At 35.6% G+C, this 21836-nt stretch overlaps 2 protein-coding genes across 2 annotated transcripts in view; both read right to left on the bottom strand.

Moving 5' to 3' along the window:
• The window catches only part of LOC306884066 (tyrosine-protein kinase Mer-like), a 41878-nt gene extending 26852 nt beyond the window's left edge, over positions 1-15026 (bottom strand). Inside the window, exons 1-5 of the mRNA XM_079439713.1 lie at positions 14775-15026; positions 10670-11021; positions 8776-8876; positions 8525-8689; positions 226-312 (exon numbers count right to left, since the gene is read on the bottom strand). Of these exons, the coding sequence (XP_079295839.1) occupies positions 226-312; positions 8525-8689; positions 8776-8876; positions 10670-11021; positions 14775-14841 (772 nt within the window). The 5' untranslated portion in view covers positions 14842-15026. The remainder of the gene's footprint in view (positions 1-225; positions 313-8524; positions 8690-8775; positions 8877-10669; positions 11022-14774) is intronic.
• A 3103-nt stretch (positions 15027-18129) lies between these two features.
• Positions 18130-21836, bottom strand: part of LOC306884656 (lutropin-choriogonadotropic hormone receptor-like) — a gene marked incomplete at both ends in the record, with an annotated part of 17521 nt that continues 13814 nt past the window's right edge. The window contains 2 exons of the mRNA XM_079440720.1: positions 18130-19339; positions 21605-21673. Of these exons, the coding sequence (XP_079296846.1) occupies positions 18130-19339; positions 21605-21673 (1279 nt within the window). The remainder of the gene's footprint in view (positions 19340-21604; positions 21674-21836) is intronic.

Genomic DNA, 21836 nt, shown 5'->3' with positions numbered 1-21836 from the left:
CTTAAAAATCTTAAATGAAAATCAGAAAAGTTGTCTTAGCGACTAACAGAAATAAAATAAGTTTAACAAATAAAATTACTACAGCTAAAATGAAAATAAAAATAAATAAAATTTTACATGGAAACATTTTAAAAACTAAAATTTAAATAAACAATGAAAATATTAAAAATATATCACATAAATGACAATATGATAAAAAATCCACTGTTCTCAGATTGGCTTTACCTTTGATATTGACGTGAGCTTCTCTGGACACTGTGAGGCCTCTCTCATTGTGAGCTTCACAGCTGTACTGAGTGGGCGCATCAACACCTGCACAGAACAAAAACTAAAACATTTTCAATCTCACTTCAATATGCAGATACTAAAAGTACTGTCTGATTTTTTGTTGTTTTTTTACTTCCTCAAGAATGAAAGACCACGCTTTTCTGACTTGTTTGACTGGCCCAACATGTGAATTTCTAGCTCAACCAATAGCGTTGAATTTGGGGAGGAACAACCCATGTGGTTGGAATATGGAAGCCTGTTCAGGAAGAATCGGTGATGCTTGCTAACTTATTATTACTGTTTTAAGTATTTTACACTATTGTTCAAAAGTTTAGGGACAGTGTGATTTTTTTTAAACAATTTAAATTCTGCATTAAATCTCATAATTGACAGCAAGCACATTTATAAATGTTACAAAAGATGTCTGTTTCAAATAAATGCTGTTTTTTTAACTTTCCATTAAAAGGATGCTGAAATGAAGGTATCATGGTTTGTGCTAAAATAGTAAGCAGTGCAACTGTTTTCAACATTGATAATAATCAGAAATGTTTCTTGAGCAGCAAATCAGTATATTAGAATAATTTCTGAAGGATCATGTGACACTAAAGAGACTGGAGTCATTTTTAAATGTATTCAAATAGAAAATACAAAATATTGTTTTTTTTCCCTGTATATTTAAATGAATAAATGCAGCCTTGGTGAGCATCATAAGAGACTTTTTAAAAACATCTTACCACACAAACACATACTGTACACACTAGCAGCGTACAATTTTGACTGAGTTTTGCACAATTAACTGTAAATATATAATACAAAATCCATTTGGTGCCTCCAATGGTGTTTAAAATCAAAATAATAGAGTCTGTGACATAATCATCGCCACAGGCTTCGCATCAATCGTGAAGGTCGAGCACAAGCAGGCCTGCGTAACTTTCACTGCCAGCGTGTCGCACAGTACGAGTCTTTCAGTGCCACTCCACGCCAACCCTCCAGTCCCACTCGGACACAAGCCCAGCCATAATATCCCTTTTGTGCGAGTGCATTTCAGAGCCGCTGTCACAAAGGACACATTGCTTCCCCCAGTGGAGCTGACAGGAAGCTACTTGTTTGGTTGTTGACATGTTTCTTAGTATCAAACGTGTCTATCCCCGATTGTCAGAGGGACAGACCTTGCCTTCGTTTGCAAGCGACTCAACTATGCTAATGAAACAGCGTCTGGAAAAAGATGCACATTTAAGTCATAGATTCAATGTAGGAATGATTGCGGGTTCGGTTTGGACACGGAAAAGCAAGGTTTCTGGAATATAAACTTTCCTAAATGATACCTAATTTGCTGAAACCAGCTCACAGGGATGTTTTGCATTAATTACTCTTGTGGTAAACCTCCCTTAAGAAGATAAGAGGACTTTTTCTTCTTTACCAAGAGAAGATTTAGTTAAAAAAGCAAGGTACAATACAACATTCAAATATATTTGAAATAAACCGCCTAATTAATCGCAAAGAGTTACCATATGAACATGGTTTGAGAAACTATTTTTAGGCTGAAACGGCACAGAAACGTCATCAGCCAAAGCCCAGATCAGAGAAGGAATGTTTTGCGATGTTAAATTCATATTTTTTTGCTTTAGTTCTTCAGAAAAATTACCAATCATCTGACTCCATACAAAAGGAGTCTCTCCTATGGAAGCCCGTTTCTGCCACTGAATAAAAAATTAAAAAGGTAATTGAGACTTAATCTCACAATTCTGAATGAAAAGTCAGAACTGCAAGAAAAGAGTCAGAATTGTGATATTACTCGCAATCGTGAGGAAAAAAGTTTGTATCTCACAATTTTGACTTTATAAATCATAATTCTGACTTTATAAATCGCAATTGCGAGTTTATACCATGCAATTCTGAGAAAAAAGTCAGAATTGTGAGGTCAAAAGTCACAATAACCTTTTTTTTTTTTCTGTGGCGGAAACGGGCTTCCATACTCTATAATCAAACTGACTAAATGTAGCAAAGTGACAAAAAAAAAAAATCTCTGAGTTTTGGTTACCAAAAAAACATGCAAGTAAGCTGTACAGATTGTGAGTCTGTACGGGTGCCAGAAAGCGTTTGCTACATTTCTGATGGCCTGTAATTATGGGGTTTGGAGAACAGCCATGTTAGCAGGCCCTGCATACGGAGGTCGCTCTGGTGTAGTGTTCACTATAGCACTAACAAACAACGCTTTTTAAGCATGTACCATGGTAACTCCAATATTTAAAGTACCCTGGATTACAAAGCTATAAACTGCCAAACAACATCCCAGCAGCTAGGGCTGCACGATTAATCAAAATAAAACAGCTTGCTGCAATTTAATTAAATAAGTGGACTGTATGTGAAGTGTATTTCATTGTATACTTTAACACGAGAGCAGCTCATGATCCGGTGTCTTCAGCACTGTAGAGCGGCTTGGGTCGCAGTAAATGCTGCTTCACGCAAACTTACATCTGCATCTGTTCTGAGTTTGGGTTATCTACAGTATAACTTGCATTTGAAAACGCAACATGCGCCAACCATCTTGCCAAACTTATAATGACAAGCCCTCATAAACCAGCTGTTGACAAGAAGAAAGAACTGCCTAGCAATGCCTTCACAACTACAAAACATCTTAATTTCAGTTTTTGAATAAGTAGGGACTTGTGTGGAATCTGAAATTTTGGCTAGTCAGCTTAGTTATTAGGAGAGAGCGATTCGTCTTTTATATTTTACATTTCAGTTTTAGTAGCCAGTGCATATATGCTCTGAATGATTAAGCATTCGCAGTGGCTGAGGTGTCATAATGGCTTCACCGAACTCAGCATGTATGTGCACTTTCTGAAATCTGAGCAGTAATTACTGGCCAGTCCTCACATGGGAAACTGTCATATCCAGCTCTAACTAGTTCCCTCTTAATGGAAACACACATCACAGCATCCAGAGAGAGAAAGAAAGTGTTTGTGTGTGCATTACGTAATGCAGCCATTGTGAGCCCGACAGGACAGTGAGCCCGAGTTCAACATGGAAAATCAGAGGCATTCTGTGTTCGCATTGTTTGAAACAATTCCAGTAAGAAAATGGCACTTTAAAAGGAGAAGTTGAGCAGAATGTGGATTTACCACAACCTTAGAGAGCCTTTTTGTGTCCTCCATACACGAGAGGTGAAAAATGCACTTATTCCACCCAGAAATGGGCATATCTGATCTGATCTTTAAACAGTGAATTGATGCTTTTAAACGAGCTGTCAGATTCAGGGCCTGATAAAAGCCATTATAACTTTGTTAATGACCATAAAAAAACCTGCAGGATGGAAACACCAAGATGTGCATAAATTCAAAAAAATGTGCATTAAAAACTTGTGCACTCAATTGAAGGGGATATTTTTTTTTATCTGATAAGAAAACATAGTCATGCGACTTTTTGGGCGGCATTACTGGACTAACCAGCAGAGCGATCTTGTTGAACAGCATCTGAAATGTTGTTTTGGTCATTCTGAAATGCCTGAAGCAAAGACTGTCATCAAAGTGGTTCGGTATGATTACCTCCCAGAACCATCTTACTCGACTGCATTCCCAAACAGCAGGCAACTGCCTCCGTTATAAGAGAACATGACCATGTTTATTGTGTTTTTCGCCTGAAAGTGACCTTTTTCTTGGAGATATTTCGCACTAGTTTATTAGGCAGTTAGGATTTTGTTCTCTTCGTTTTGCTGGATGGAAACAGCCCTTTTTTCGCAAATGATTTATGTGATGTTGCAATTTCACCCAAGTTAAATTCAGAACTTTGGATGGAAACAGGTTAGCTATTTTATCACTGCATTTGAATAACTAGCATCTCAGGTCTGTAAAAATGCACCAATCACAAAAAAAACATGAAGAAATGCCATGATTTTGTTCCTCAAATTCACATTTTGGAAGCTTAATACTTTTAATTTGCCACACCACATGAAGTTCTTGCTAAAGCCAACTGTGGACACTGATTCTGGAGCTGAAAAATGGAAAAACACCTAACTTTACAAGAAAAGCATACCACAGGAGGAAATTTAATTCATTAAAACCATAATATAAGAAACAGTTCCATATCAAAACACCATTGTACCATTTCATATCCCTGTACCATGGTATTACCACAGTACTTTTTTGAGCAATGACATATGCTTGATATACAGTATATGCCATTTTAGTGACTATTTACCAATTAATATATACCAATTAATTTGAACTATATTAAATATAGATAAAATTGTGTATTTAAATATGTATATTTCTTTATATAACTGCCTAACAATAACCTAGCAACCACCAAAAACAGCATGGCAACTATCTAGCAATCCAGCAGTAATCACCCAGAACACCACAGCGACCAAGCGACACTCTAAATATACTTCAAACGAAATCGAAGAACGAACTGATATGACGTCATTTCGAAATCATGGCCGATACGAAGTTCGTTTTGAGTTTGTTTCTTCAGTTCGATACAGCTCACCAAAGCAAACTTTCTGGGGGAGTTCGTTTTGGCTCCTAAACACCTTTGAGCTACCATTGGTCCGTGGCGATTACACAATCGGTGGGTGGGTTCTGGAGCTCGGCCTCGCTTCGTTTCTCATTCAACAAAGGTCAGGCAGGGGAACAACATCTCCAAGTCACTAGCAACATAAATACACTGTGTCGAATAGCTGAGCTGCCACAAATATATCCGCATCCGTACAATCGCTTGCAGAGAGACTTTAAAGATTCAGAGAAAGTATTTAATTCCTAGAAAGAAATTGCAACTAAACTTGGTGTCGATGACCCGGAGTTATGCAAAAAGCGACGTAGAGAAACATCAGATGCAAGTTTTCCAAAGCCATGAAAAGAATGAAAGGAAAGAGTAAAGATATAATGTAGCAAGTACCAAATACATGCGTTTCAAATAAATGTTACACCATATTGCTGCTGCTGTTGTTCAATAAGCGAATTTAAAAGGTATACAATAAATGAAATGCCAAAAGAACGTACAACAATAAACCTTTGTTTGTACCAAACCATGACGACAACATAAAATATAATAAAGTGTAATTTAACCAGTTTAATAAAAGCCTAGATACAGCATCATTGCATCGTTGTTGTGTTTAGGGCATTCGCGCGAGCCTCGCGACACGTTTACACTAATCTACAGCCCGTCGCTCAGTTCTTTTTGCCCCAAACAAAGAGAAAACGAACTTCGTTTGAAGTATATCGGGGCCTTACCATCTTTAGCAACCATTCAGAACACTACAACAAAACTAACAACTCCTTAGCAACCACTCAGAACACCCTAGCAACCAACCAAAACAGTACGTAAGTAACGTACACCAGAAAAAACGTATTTAAACAAAGTTTTTTCACTCAGAAACTACTACATTTTACAACTAATTACAAAGACACAGCAAGTAATATAATAAATTAAAGGTGAAATTTTGAAGTAGAAATACTTAGGCCTAGTATGTTATTGTAAAACATACTTCATGTGTGTTTTATTTTACATCTTCGTAAACTAATTATTTACAGTGTTGAAAACAATCTACAGGACGTTCTGGTGCTTTGAAGAGTTCAAAAGCTTCACTTTTAGTTTCTTTAAAAGATCACAGAACCAAGAGGCTTATCTGAAGAACCTATAATGCAACTTCAAGAACTTTTTTAATCTTCAAAGGACCATAAACAACAGTACATACAACTAAAACAGCTCCTGATGAGACGATTATTATTGTTGAACAGACAGTGCTGCAAAGAGCTCTCGGCTCCAGCCAGCTAAAGTTTGATCTGTCCATTCTTTACGAGGCTCTGCAGGAACGCCGGGGTCCCTGAATGAGGCTTTTGTGTGTGTAATATCAGCATTGGTTCAGTAAACTTTAACCATAAAACTCCTGCTTTCACAATAACTCAGGTTTACGCCTGTTGCCAAGAAACCGATTACCATACCTAGGAGATTAACCTCAAAAAACTTCTAAGCACTTGCTGAAACTGCGACCTTGCTAGGGTATATATGGACAGGGCATTGTAATGTGGTTGCTAGGGTGCTTTGGGTGGTTGCTAGGCGGATTTGCTGAATCAAAAGAGTGAATGGGAATTCGAAAATAATGAATCAATCTGAAAACAACAAGCCATCTCTTTTTAACAAGATATGCGTTTTAAGGTAGCATAGCATGGGATGAGATGCATGCAGAGTTTAATGAGTTGCTGTTGTGATAAAACAGAAGTTGCAACAGATCTTTTCTGTCACATGGAAATGCATGGTCCAGCATACGTTACTAGCTGGGTTATTATAGTTAACTCAAACTAAAACCATAAAACAAATGTTTTTGTTAACTGAAAAATAAAATAAAATAAGTTCTAGTGCTGTCAAATGATTAATCGCATACAAAATAAAAAATTTTGTTTACATAATATATGTGTGTATACTGTGTATATCTATTATGTATATATAAATACAAACACATGCATGTATATATTTATGAAAAATGTTATGTTGATGAACGGTTTACAATAAGACTGATAACATGCTTTCAAAACATGCATTGGGTGAATTTCCCTTTTATCAATCAAATCAACTGAAATAGATTTAATTATTCCTCTTGATATGATCAAAAAAGGAAAATATCCACAGTTTGAAGCACTGCAGTCATGTGATTCTCGTTGTAATCAGTGTAATCTGACTGCTCAGTTATCAGGGTCAACTGTTTGTCATCAGTAGATGATTTTATCCCACTGTCCTTACAGTAAAAAACACACAGAAGTGACTCTGAAGACCATGGCTGATTAATTAGAGGTAATGTAAAAACATTTCCAAATCCATAGAATTGTGAGGCGACACTAAACGCACAACCCAGCTTCATCAGCTTCCTGCAAGCTCAGATAAGGTTCACAATATCTGTTATGTGCACATTTTCCATAACTGCAGAAAACAAAATGTGCTGGATGATCTCAGCCGGGGAACTGCGAGGGAATACATGACCCTGCTTGGAATGTGAAACAGATTACTTTCCAGAAAACTGGAAATTATAATCACTTTAGAGAGCTAGGCAATAAAAATAGACTTAAGGGGTTTCATGACATCATCTGTTTGGAAAGTAAATGCATAAGAGAGAAGCAGAGTTCAGATTCATGCTGCTGCACGCTGCTATTAACATAAGGCTACTCAATGCAACTAAAACAAAAACTACTAACAAATTTGTTTCATTGTTTCATCATAAAATAAAAAATTTTAAATATATGTATTAGATTAAAAAAACTAACTTAAAATAGTTAAATGAAAAGTAGAAATGTTGCACTGATAACTATCTAAAACAAGTTAAGTTATTAAAAATGAACAAAAAATGAAATAAAAATAAAGCTAAATATAGATATTAAAAACAAAAATATGACATGTCAAATACATGTATTAGGTGAAAAACGAAATGTAAAAAAAATTACTAAAACTGAAATAGACCTAAATATAAATATAAAAAAACATGCAAAATATAAATATTACTGAAAAAAACTAAATTAAAATAGTTAACTGAAAATCAGAATTGTTGCATTAACAAATAATTGAAATAAGTACAAAAATTAGTAAATCTAAAAATAAAGCTAAATATAAATATTAAACAATTACAAAAACATTTACCAAAATTATTAAAACTTTAACTGAATTTAAAATGAAAACTGTAAATATAAAAAAGCCCATTCAAATTATTAACAAATATAATAATAGTATATAAATAAAATAAAAATGTTTGAAACCAATCAAATTTTTTATGTGGTCTAATGCAATTTATTAACACTTAAATATGCTACAAATCAAAAGACTTTTTTTTAATAATAGAAAAGACAACCCTTTTGAATTACTTTATGTCCACAAACACATGCTAGTCTTCACTCAACACTCAGAACGTAATCAAACTCTGATTTCTATTGTTCAAAGTTTTGCCGACTGTTTTCCAGCAATAAGGATGTCCAGATTTACCAGAGGAACAGTTCATTGTGTTTTTTGTCATCCGTAACACAGTGTCCTGAAGGATCATTCACTTTCAACAGACACTTGGGAAAGTACAACCTTGTGGTAGAACTTCCAATTCTCTAAAAAATGATCATGTGGACAACAAATCTATTACCGTAACCTAACAAAAATCTGCCACTTGGCTCAAATTGTGTGGCTATAAATTCTTTCTGAATTCATTTTTTTAGGCCTTTTGTCTCTGCTATCTGACAACAAGATGCGCCAAGAAGCATAACAAAAGCCCACATGCTCTTACCTTCAATGGTGATGGAAGACTTGCTGCGCTCTGCAAAACTCTTGCCTTTGTGAAGCCACTTAATGGTCACAGGGTTGGGAGGACCGACCGCCTCACAGGTCAGCGTGAAGGGAGTGTTTCTCGTGATGTTCACGTCACTCGGCTGTATGATGAAGGTCGGCAGGCCTGGACGAGAGTAAAATGTGGCAAAACATCAAATGTCTAAAATGCATAACCAAAGGTTTGTGTCACCAAGCTGAAGGCTTACTTACCTTCCACCTCTATAATGATGGGATTTGACTCAATGATCTTGTTACTGACACTAAGCCTGCAGTGATATTCTCCAGCATCTGCTCTCTGGACACTTTTAATGCTGAAAGATGATGTCAAAGGAAATAAATCAAAAACATGTTGCATTAAAGAAAAATGACTGAAATAGTGCAGATATAATATTCATAGACTGATGCAATAGCAAATGAATCATGCATAACATTGCTGAAATTAAACAAACCATTAGACTTCATTTAAATTTGATAATTTCACAGACACTTCTACACTCTAAAAAAAAAATAGTGCTATATAGCACTACAAGTGGTTCTTTGGTTTATAATCATAGTGGAACCACTTTTGGTGATGTATAGCACCAAATCTTATTGCTTCAGTGGTTCTTTGGCATGACTGAGGGGATATATAGCACCGGTACCATATACAGAACCTGTTAAGCTCCTCTATGGTTCTTCAGTGCTTCTTCAGTGGTTCTTTGGCATGACTGAGGGGATATATAGCACCGGTACCATATACAGAACCTGTTAAGCTCCTCTATGGTTCTTCAGTGGTTCTTCAGTGGTTCTTTGGCATGACTGAGGGGATATATAGCACCGCTACCATATACAGAATCTGTTAAGCTCCTCTATGGTTCTTCAGTGGTTCTTTGGCATGACTGAGGGGATATATAGCACCGCTACCATATACAGAACCTGTTAAGCTCCTCTATGGTTCTTCAGTGGTTCTTTGGCATGACTGAGGGGATATATAGCACCGCTACCATATACAGAACCTGTTAAGCTCCTCTATGGTTCTTCAGTGGTTCTTTGGCATGACTGAGGGGATATATAGCACCGCTACCATATACAGAATCTGTTAAGCTCCTCTATGGTTCTTCAGTGGTTCTTTGGCATGACTGAGGGGATATATAGCACCGCTACCATATACAGAATCTGTTAAGCTCCTCTATGGTTCTTCAGTGGTTCTTTGGCATGACTGAGGGGATATATAGCACCGCTACCATATACAGAACCTGTTAAGCTCCTCTATGTATACAGAATCTGTTAAGCTCCTCTATGGTTCTTCAGTGGTTCTTTGGCATGACTGAGGGGATATATAGCACCGCTACCATATACAGAACCTGTTAAGCTCCTCTATGGTTCTTCAGTGGTTCTTTGGCATGACTGAGGGGATATATAGCACCGCTACCATATACAGAATCTGTTAAGCTCCTCTATGGTTCTTCAGTGGTTCTTTGGGGTGATTAAGGTGCTATATAGCACCACTGCTGTACAAAGAACCAGTTAAGCCCCTTTAAAGGTTCTTTACGAGCAACTTTTCAAAGCAGCCGGTAATATTACTGTAGAAGAGCATAAAAATTAATATTGGTATTAATTTTGAGATTTAAATATTAAATAATTTATTTACATTACATTTATTCAAATTAATATAATTTTTATTACTGATAATTTTATTTAAAAAATTTAATAAAATAAAATATTATTTTTAAATAAAATAAATAAGGTGTTCTAAAAGGGGGTTAGATTGCCTTTACATTAAAAAAATAAAATAAAAAAACTGTCATGATGGGAGCTGGTAATATTAGTGCAGAAGAGCATATGTGAAAAGAAGAAAACGAATTAATGTATTTACAATTTTTAATAAAAAAATAGTATTAAAGGTATTTTATATTACTTTTTATTTTTATTGTTAGCCATCTTTTTTATTTAAAAATGTTAGTGTTCTAGAAAAAAATGTGTCTTCAAGCCTTTTATAGATTTTCTTTATATTGACAAAAAAAAAAAAACTAACACAACATCATCTGTTAATCTGTAAAATAGGCAGGTTCAATAATCTCCAAACATATTCAGACAGATATTAGTCAGTATTGGTCCTAATTACCTTATAGTGGACAGCAGGGTGACCGTCCCTTGAGTGTAGACCTCTGTCTGCATGCCATCAGGGATCTCCTTACCGTTCCTAAACCACAGAATATTCAGGTCCTGGTTGACATCATTGATGTCGATGGAGCAGTTGAATTTGACCTCTGCTCCCTCTGACCGCTGGATTGTGCCCACGGTGGGTTTGAAGCGCAGCTTCTGGATCTCCTCCTGTGACAGATGTACGCTGGGGGCTCGTGCCGGGACAATCAGTGGGTCTGTCGCCTGCGTTGGCCAGAAAGATCGGCCCTGTCTCCCCCAATGAGGCGAACCTCCCTGGTGAACAACAGCGAGGGGATGTTTCCAACTGGCAGCTGCTTGAGGAAATTAGTGATTTTGTAAATATACATATGTCATTACTTCACTAAACTAACCTACATTTATCATAATATAATATATATATTAAATGTATTACAATAATAACTTGTAAACAATAACTTAAGAGTAAAAGTAATATTTATTATTTACACACACACACACACACACACACAAATTATATATAAAGATATGCATTTCTTTTACATTTTTTAAAATGCTAAAACATCTTTTTAAAATTGTTTATAAGTGTGAATAAATTTGGTTTGTTCTGTTTATTGATGCAATTTTAATAAATGCATAGCACACACACACACACATATATATATATATATATTAGTGCTGTCAAAGGATTAATCGCGATTAATCAAATCCAAAATAAAAGTTTTGTTTACATAATGTTTGTGTACTGTGTATATTTATCATGTATACATAAATACACACACATGCATGTATATATTTTAGAAAAAAAATTATGTTTATATATGAAATATATTGATTTATAATATAAATTATATGAATATAAACAGACATGTACATATTTTCTAAATATATACTGTATTGTGTGTATTTATATATATACATAATAAATATACACAGTACACACATATATTATGTAAACAAAAATTTTTATTTTGGATGCGATTAATCACGATTACTCATTTGACAGCACTAATATATATATATTTTGAATGGTATATTGTTTTATAATTATTATTTATATATTTGCTAAATTAAAAAAAAAAAACAGCATGATGGCATCTTCACTTTTAAACTTTGGCATTGGACATGATACCATAATAACACCAGTATTATTAATAATACAGCATTATACTATTTCCCATGGCAACACCAAGCATCTTTTGGATTCCCATGTAAATACATACATGTAGTCATTGAGTACCACGTTATATCAAGCTATGTTGTTTGTGGTACGGCCACACTACTTTTCACTAAAGGAAATACTTGTTATTTTGACATTTTCTATTGAGTGACTCAGGTCTGGCTTCAGAAACGCAGTGGAAAACCAGCATCCTGTTCTCCAGGAGCAAAGGGAAATTCTTTCTCTGATGGAATCTGTTATCAGAGAAAGCATACACAGCTTTTATTGAGAGAGCCTTTCATATATATACTATCTCTGGATTCAAGGAAGATCTTGCACACTCGTATTATCTCAGGCACAATTAAATGATCAGTTGCTTGATCATTTATTAATTAAATGATCATCAATGCTTTAGTCATAGAAATCTATTTTGTCATTAACCCAAGAGCTAGACTGGGACTAACACATGTTTCACTGCAATGGCAATTCAATTTTAACACTAACCACTTCCACTTCTTTATTAGAGGATATTATAAACCACTCCAGGTTTTACAGAAAATTCCAAGTCTTATAAACCAGTTTTCACAATGCCAATGAGCACTGACAAAACTTCAGATACATAAATGGACATCCAGACTGAAAAGTCTATATATGTCCCTGGAGCACAAAACCAGTCTGAAGTCGCCGGGGTATATTTGTAGCAGTAGCCAAAAATACACTGTACGGGCCAAAACTATCCATTTTGCTTTTATGCCAAAAATCATTAGGCTATTAAGTAAAGATCATGTTCCATGAAGATATTTAGTAAATTTCCTATCATAAATATATTAAAACTTAATTTTTGATTAGTAATATGCATTGCTAAGAACTTTATTTGGACGACTTTAAAGGCGATTTTCTCAATATTTTGAGATTTTCAATAGTTGTATCGTTCAAAAATGTTCGATATCGATACCGATACCTTGAGTTCGATACTGAAAAAAATGATATGTTGAATTTACTAATTTTTTTTAAGGTAAGTGGTTGCAATCAATTTATTTTAGCTACATTTACATAAACAAATTTAACTGTAAGTTAGTCAACTAAATTTGTTTATGTAAATGTAGCTAAAATAAATTGATTGCAACCACTTACCTTAAAAAAAATTAGTAAATTCAACATATCATTTTTTTCAGTATACTGGTTCCTGAACGATACTAGGAACAAAATATAGCCAACACAATAAATCAGTACAAATAATTTTAATAAAGCTCAAATAGTTTTCAGTTTACACTAGTGCGTGCTCGTTTTAAAACGCATAGCTCAGACAAAATCATCATTTCTATTCATTTATTCTAGGTTGTTAAAGACTTCAAGAAATTTAAAATCATAAGTGGATGTTTTATTTTCTTTCACCATATGTTTTATTGTTATTAAATTCTATGTTGTAGTATGTCTAATTATTTGAATGCATAAAAACTACTTAGTTTATTCAAATTTATTCTTAAAACAACCTTATGAAATGTTTTCTTTTTCCTCAGAAATTCTGTGTTCTGTATCTGGTTTTCAAATGAAGGCATAAAACATTAATTTAATTTTTCTTTTAAATTATTGAAAATAAAACTTTATTTATTTTGGCAAACTAAATTTTACTATTAAAATTAAAACATGGAAGAAATGTTGTGTGGTTATTAATTAAAAAATAAGAGTTTTAATAGTAGCCTAGTAGTAGCAGTATGTACACTCTGCTGAAACATATTAATATATTTCTGCCGCAGTGTCTTCCGAGTTAATCCGAACTTTTATTTTGACGGGTTTCCGGGAATACCTTTACAGGTCTGTGTGTATATGATATGACGCAAGTTTTACTCAAATAAAATGCTCATGAAGTGACTCTCAGAGCAGTTCTAGAGCTGTTGTTCATGTCCTCATTTAGTGAGACGGCAGATGCTGAAATGTCACGCGAGCTTCAGTCTGTGTCAAGTAAGCGAAACTGCGCGAGATAGAGAGCAGACTGCTCCGTACGCTTTCGAATCGCTCTCGCGGAGGTCAAACACTGATCAATCAGCACCGCGTCACTTCTAGTCAAACACACCTAGTTCTGCAGGATTATTGGCTCACTGACGGTGATGAGATTAACCCCTTAGGTATCGAAATTTGGTACCGAGACGTTTTTCGATACTCGGTGGTATCGAGGCAATTCGGTCGGTGCCTAAAAAGTATCGAACTCATACCCAGCCCTAATAGTAATACAAAAATGCAGCATAAAACAATATTTAATCAACTTTTTTCCAAAGTTTTGCTTGAATGTATCAAAGTGAGTCTGGAATAAAATATTTTTTAATAAATGTAAAAAATTTAAATATTACATCACTAATTTCGTTTTTGACTCAATTTATCAAGTCCAACCTTTTCATATAGCCTAATAAAATTTATTTTTGATATTTAACAAATCCGTCAGCAACAGTTCTGTATAGCAAATTATTAGGAACATTTACTGTCACTTAAGTCTCATGATTTACAGCAGGAACTAAATAGTCACAGATCAGCACTATTTAGTTTCTAAGCCTTTAGGGCAGATTATTATTATTACAGCACTGTAATGCTCTAAACTTGACTGTGAATTAAACTCCAACAATTTTTAATGATTTTATCACCTTCTAAAACTTGAGATCTGCAATGCATGTCTGAAAATGCAATGCATGTCATATTATTAAACAATTAAAAAATAATTCACCAATTCAAGTACATAAGTAACCAATCTAAATGAGGTTTTCTATGTAGAAACAGAAGTTTTGTGTTGATTGCTGCGCACAAATGGATTCCACATGACAAAAACAAAGCAACATCTCTTTAAAGACGACACAAATCTGATCACATGCACATGCTTTTAACAGCACTAACAGACTCAAAAACATCAGAATAACTTTAAGAAACTCGCACATCTTACCAGTTGCGACTCGGACTGACTGTGAAAACAATCCGACGAGCAGCAACATCGCAAAGATAAACCCCATAACGCTCTCTTTTCTTTTCCCTTTCGTCTGAGTGTGTCAGATGAGTAAACGCATGAAGCAGAGAATGTGCAGATCAAATAACATCTTCTCTGCTCTTTTCTCTGGGTCATTTAACACAAGCAGGAATGCGCGTGTCTCGCAGCTCACTCCACGGACTGCACGCGCGCGCTCCCTCGCACGACGTCACACCAGCAGTCTGGGCCGCGCGCTTCTTTTCTCATTGTAAACATAACATAGAATATATAAGAAATGTATTTATTTTATAGGCAAAATGTTATATCGATAAATGTCAATTTTCTTCAACACTACCCAAATTACATAATTTGCTTTGTGACTTTTAGTACCTGATTACAACACTTTTTCAAACATTTAAAAGAAATTTTTTTTCAAAACTTTACACACAAATCCAAAAATTGCACACAGAAAATGCAAAATGCCTCACATCTCTTGCAAAATGAAGCACTGCATTCAAAATATTACAAATGCATCTCAAAAGCAGACATTTGCAAACACCTTCGCCATAATATTAATTCCTGTAATGTTTTGATTTGCAATATATATATATATATATATATATATATACATGAAGAGTTCAGATGCAAAAGTCTCTAAGTGCCGACTGAAATATTCTTCTAAAATGAGCATTTTTATCAGGCTCCTATATTTTTGTTCAGCTATTTCACTTTAATTGCATAGAAAAGGACCTATATATTTCCATTAGAGTAAAATTACTGAACCTAAACATAGGAGCCTGAAAAAATGCTCATTTTAGAAGAATATTTCAGATGTTACTAAGAGGATTTTGCATCTGAACTCTTCATATGTGTGTGTGTGTGTGTGTGTATATATATTTGTGTGTGTGTTAGATATTTGTGTGTTACATAGAGAATTGTGTATTGGTTTTGAAAAAAGTGTTTTCTGAAATTGAAAATTGAGTCAAAGCACGAGATTTAGTGTATGGTGTTGCGTGGTTTTGCAGATTTGGTGCATGGTTTTGCAGATTTGGTGTATGGTTTTGCAGATTTGGTGTATGGTTTTGCAGATTTGGTGTATGGTTTTGCAGATTTAGTGTATGGTTTTGCAGATTTGGTGTATGGTTTTGCAGATTTGGTGTATGGTTTTGCAGATTTGGTGTATGGTTTTGCAGATTTAGTGTATGGTTTTGCAGATTTGGTGTATGGTTTTGCAGATTTGGTGTATGGTTTTGCAGATTTGGTGTATGGTTTTGCAGATTTGGTGTATGGTTTTGCAGATTTAGTGTATGGTTTTGCAGATTTGGTGTATGGTTTTGCAGATTTAGTGTATGGTTTTGCAGATTTGGTGTATGGTTTTGCAGATTTGGTGTATGGTTTTGCAGATTTAGTGTATGGTTTTGCAGATTTGGTGTATGGTTTTGCAGATTTGGTGTATGGTTTTGCAGATTTAGTGTATGGTTTTGCAGATTTAGTGTATGGTTTTGCAGATTTGGTGTATGGTTTTGCAGATTTGGTGTATGGTTTTGCAGATTTAGTGTATGGTTTTGCAGATTTGGTGTATGGTTTTGCAGATTTAGTGTATGGTTTTGCAGATTTAGTGTATGGTTTTGCAGATTTGGTGTATGGTTTTGCAGATTTGGTGTATGGTTTTGCAGATTTGGTGTATGGTTTTGCAGATTTAGTGTATGGTTTTGCAGATTTGGTGTATGGTTTTGCAGATTTAGTGTATGGTTTTGCAGATTTGGTGTATGGTTTTGCAGATTTGGTGTATGGTTTTGCAGATTTGGTGTATGGTTTTGCAGATTTGGTGTATGGTTTTGCAGATTTGGTGTATGGTTTTGCAGATTTGGTGTATGGTTTTGCAGATTTGGTGTATGGTTTTGCAGATTTGGTGTATGGTTTTGCAGATTTGGTGTATGGTTTTGCAGATTTGGTGTATGGTTTTGCAGATTTGGTGTATGGTTTTGCAGATTTGGTGTATGGTTCTGGTGTTGGAGTGTCAGGTTTCAGAAAGTAAAGATGTTGTGTGTAAGCGGTGGAAAAAACTGTTCAAACATTAACAACAAAAAGACTGTCAAATTTGTGAAACTGTATAATGATCTGTTGAATGTTATGAGTTACTGCCTCTATACCTTTTGTTTTACTTTTTTTTAATACTTTTACTTTAACTTTTAATGTCTTCCTGTATTATTTCTTTTATTTATACTGTCATCCAATGTTGTATTTAATTATTGTAGTTATTCTTGTTTATACCTGTAATAAAAAAATGTTTTTTTTAATTTTTAAATGTTTACTATTCATTAATAATTTTATAATTAATATTCTGCTGTTGATTTTGAATGACTAACTGTAGAAAAATACATTTTATTTTATTGTTTGTGTTATTGGACAGTGTTGTTGACATTTTAACTTTTTCCTCTATTTCCTTCAATTCAGACATTATTTAGGCCTAAAAAGGTTTTCTAAAAAAGTTTTGTGAAGGTATTTTAAAACAATACGTGAAAAAATGCTGCACCATAAAAGCGAAAATGAATGAAAGAATGAATAAATAAATAAATACCTGACTTGCCTACTAGACAGTGTCAAAAATACGCCGTATAGTTTAGGAATTCAATTACATAATAAAAGACTACATACATTTTGCTTAAATTTTATTAGACTTCAAATAGCCTACTACATAGTAACTAAAAAACGTCCTTCATTTGTAATGTTTTCAATACAATAGATTTGTCCACAAAGAGGCGCTATTCCATGGAACACAACAACAGCTCAGACAATCAGACTGAATATGTTCTTAAGTTCAAACATCAGCGATAGTAACTACTTAAGTTATAACTTAGATACATAACTTAAATAAGGAAACTCCTTTCACATTAAAATACCTTAAACTGACAAATTCAGCTTTTTACAGCTATTATGTAAAATGATAATCAGGTTGAATTCAGACAACAAAAGGCAAAAATGCTCTTGTTACGTGAACAGCTTCTGAAAATGACCAAAGCTTGCCAATTGAATTCACGGTAAACAAAAGACCTAAAGAGACCTAGAAGATCTAGATCTAGATGTATAAATTGTCACATGATGTGGCTTGCTGCTTTTTGATGCATTTACTCACTAAATAGCCTTTCTGGGCACTAGTTCAGCTCTCTCAAAAGTGTCTTCTGAATTCTAAGTCAATGCACAGAGATAAGAGTGAAAATGAGTTGCATTGTCCTCTGAAAAGCATATCATCTTCCCAGATTAGACTGAACAAAGTTCAAGGACAGAACGGCAAGAAAATAATGGAATTAAATGAGTCTGAATGTCTGTTTCTCTAGACTCTTTGAATCTTTGGTCGAGGTGTCAGATGGGGAAAGCTGGACATCCACACGATAGCGCGAGGAGCTTTGGAGTTCGCATTGGAGCCGGAGCTGCTCTTGCTTCGGTTGATGTTCTCCGAGCAGTAATTCTTCATTCGGTACAAGTTGGCTTTGCTCTCGCAGCAGCCCATGGAGCTCAGAAGGATGCATGCGTCCTTTCTGAAGGCCCTGGTGAAGATGGCGTAGAGGAAAGGGTTTGCGCAGGAGTTGATGGGGTAGAAAAGCACAAGGAGGATCTTAGAGTTGGTCACCGTGATTAACGGGACTTTGAAGGCCGCAGAGATGGCGAAAAACGAAATGGGTGCCATGCACAGAAAATCGGTGAAGATCAGCACAGCCATGCGTTTGGCGATTTTGGCATCGGCGGCGCGTCCGGGGAACTCGGGGTTGCGAACGGCGGTGTAAATGCACACGTAGCAGCCGCAAATCACCAGGAAAGCTCCAACATTGAACAGCAGGAGGAGTATAATATAAGCCTGGGATAAAGGCGTCTCGATGTCCATTGGCAAACACATGCTGACTTTGTTGTAGCTGCTGACGCCCATTAAGGGGAGGAGAGCCATTCCTAGACAAAGCACCCATCCGGCAACCATTATCGAAGAAGCGTGCCTCAATCCCAGACGGCGTTCCAGCCGGAGAGCGTGTGTGATCGTGTGCCAGCGCTCAACGGTAATGGTAGATAGCGTATAGACGGATAGTTCACCGCCAAACACCGACAGAAACCCGGCGATCTCACATCCCACTCCGGTTTGCCACTCGATAGCGTGCTGACTGTAATGCCCTCGTGTCCTGAGATCCACGGTGGCGATCATGAGCAGATACACGCCGATGCAGAGGTCGGCGAAGGCCAGGTGGCACATGAGGAATTTGGGGACGGTCAGTTTGCAGCGGCTGGTGAATAACACAAGCAACACCGTCAGGTTGCCGGCGATGGCCAGGATGTTGATGAACCAAATGGCCACCCGCAAAAAGTCGAATCCGGCGATGTCCTCGCAGGGGTTGAAAGCGTCAGCCTCAGGGCTGCACTGGAGGGCCGGTCGGGGCTGACATAGGTTCAGCTCGGGGTAATAGAAGTCCATGCTGCCAAAAGTGTCCTCGACTGACGTGGATCCAGCAATGTCAGATGCAAGAGGACCATCCAGCGTTAGAGAATCATCAGATGGACTGGAAACGAGTACAGGGAGAAAACGGTCAATGTCACAGCTTGTTGAAAAATACTATGCAATACCTAATGCCTAAGTAGTTGTACTGTATACATGGGGTTATTATTGTTAAATAGAGCTAAAAGCATAAAAACATTTCCGCTAGAGTGCTTAAAAAAAAAAGTTAACTTCAGCTATTTGCCAAGGCAACATATTTTATTTCATTTAGTTTATCTTGATTTACTAAAGTAAAACTAAAACCATAAAAACACATTTTTGTTACTGAAATAAAATATTTTATTTCAGCTAACTGCCAAAGTAATGTTCCTCATTTTTATTTAGTTTACTAAAATTACTAAAACAGAAATAAAAATTAATTAACACTCTAGACATATTTAAAACCAAAACTAATAAAATGACAAAAACACAACAAAATTGCTTTAATTAAATTGAATTTTAAAAAGTGTAAAACATTAATAAAACTATAATTGTATATTAATTATACTAAAATAACACTGAAAGGTTCTCGTGTCATTTTTAATTAATTTAAGAGTTTAATTAATTAATTTATTATTGATCTATTATTAAAGAGCTATAAAATTCATATCAATTGCATATCCTAGATAATCAGGTCTCTGAAGAATCTGACTTAAATAAAATATAAAAAACTAAATTTATTTTAGATAGTTGCCAAGAAAGTGAAGTACTAAAATAACTAAAATTACAACTTACAAATTAATTGTTAAAGTTTTCATTTTTAGAATTTTATGAAACATACGAAGCACATTGTAACAGATTTCATTTAAAAAGATTTACTAACTGTAATAAAAACAGGAAAAAGGTGAATACGTCTTGTATTATACCGTAATCAGCAGAAAAACTGCCAAAAACAATCATTTCTGTCTTCCTCTGAGCCAGATCATAACTATTTGTTCAATACTCAGCCCATTTTCACATGTGTGAATGATTTTGAAGACGTTATTTCATGTCTAATCATGATTGCCACTTTTTCCACTCCTTTGCAGATTTTAAGTTAAATTATAGATTTTGTATACTCCTTTTTGACATTAAAACTGAATCTTTTGACATTTTACTGCCTTTTCTTATTTTTCGTAAATGAAGCTGATTATATATATATATATATATATAGGGGTTGGACACTGAAGCTGAAACACCTGGTTTTACACCACAATAATTTATTAATATGGTGTAGGGCCTCCTTTTGCGGCCAACACAGCATCAGTTTGTCTTGAGAATGACAGATACAAGTCATGCACAGTAGCCAGAGGGATTTTGAGCAGAACAGTGGCCAGGTCACTACGTGATGCTGGTGGAGGAAAACATTTCCTGACTTGCTCCTCCAAAACACCCCAAAATGGCTCAATAATATTCAGATCTGGTGACTGTACAGGCCATGGTAGATGTTCAACTTCCCTTTCATGTTCATCAAACCACTCTGTCACCAGTCTTGCTATGCATTGGTGCATTATCATCCTGATACACGGCACCACCTTCAGGGTACAGTGTTTGAACCATTGGGTGCACATGGCACAAGGGAATGCCATGATATTGCAGCCCAAACCATCACTGTTCCACCCCCATGCTTCACTCTGGGCATGCAACCGTCCAGGTGGTAAGCCTCTTTGGGGCTTCTCCACACCATAACTTTCTCAGATGTGGCAAAGACAGTGAAGGTGGACTCATCATCATGAGAACAATACATGTTTCACATTGTCCACAGCCCAAGATTTCCACTGCTGGCAACATTGAAACCAACGTTTTGGTGGAAACAGGAGAGTTGAGGTGCACATTTAATTCTCCAGTGAGTTGGGCAGCTGTGTTTTTATGTTTTTTGGATACAATCCAGGTGAGCACAAGGACATCCCTTTCAGACAGCTTCCTCTTGTATCGACAGTTACTGCTGTTGGATGTGGTTTGTCCTTCATATGCTGACATTACCCTGGATACCGTGGCTCTCGAAGCTCGATGCACCACAAAGACTTGCTTTCCTGGTCACAGATGCGCCAGCGAGACCTCCAACACTATATTGGCCAGTGTTTCAGTTTCATTGTCCAACCTCTGTATATATATCATATGAAACATATATTTAATTTGAACATGTTTCATGTTTATTTTGTGAAAAAACTGTACGTGATGGAACGTTTTTATTAATTTGTTTTGAACTCAGCATCAAATTAAAGTATTATTAAATATTTGGTAATATTAGGCCTTTTTTGCAGATTAGCAGATTTTCTTTTTTCAGTCAGAAAACAAACTTTAGTCGTACTTAGCTGGCGAATTGTTGTCACCACAGAATGATGATCCATTTCCTAATGCAGTGATAACAGATCCCTCCCTATATAAGAATGAGAAAAATATTTCAGACATAATGAAAGCTACGACATGAAGGCATTGAATTATGCTGACGATCCTGTGCTTTGGATTTGAACAGTGAATGATAATATCAAAAATGAATGTCGGGCACTCTTATTGGAGCTCTGTTGGTAATCTTATTAGGT

Source organism: Barbus barbus (assembly GCF_936440315.1).
Source record: "Barbus barbus genome assembly, chromosome: 18".
NCBI classification, from domain to species: domain Eukaryota; kingdom Metazoa; phylum Chordata; class Actinopteri; order Cypriniformes; family Cyprinidae; genus Barbus; species Barbus barbus.
Note: the sequence above shows the minus strand (reverse complement) of the source record. Positions and strands in the feature narration are given on the sequence as shown.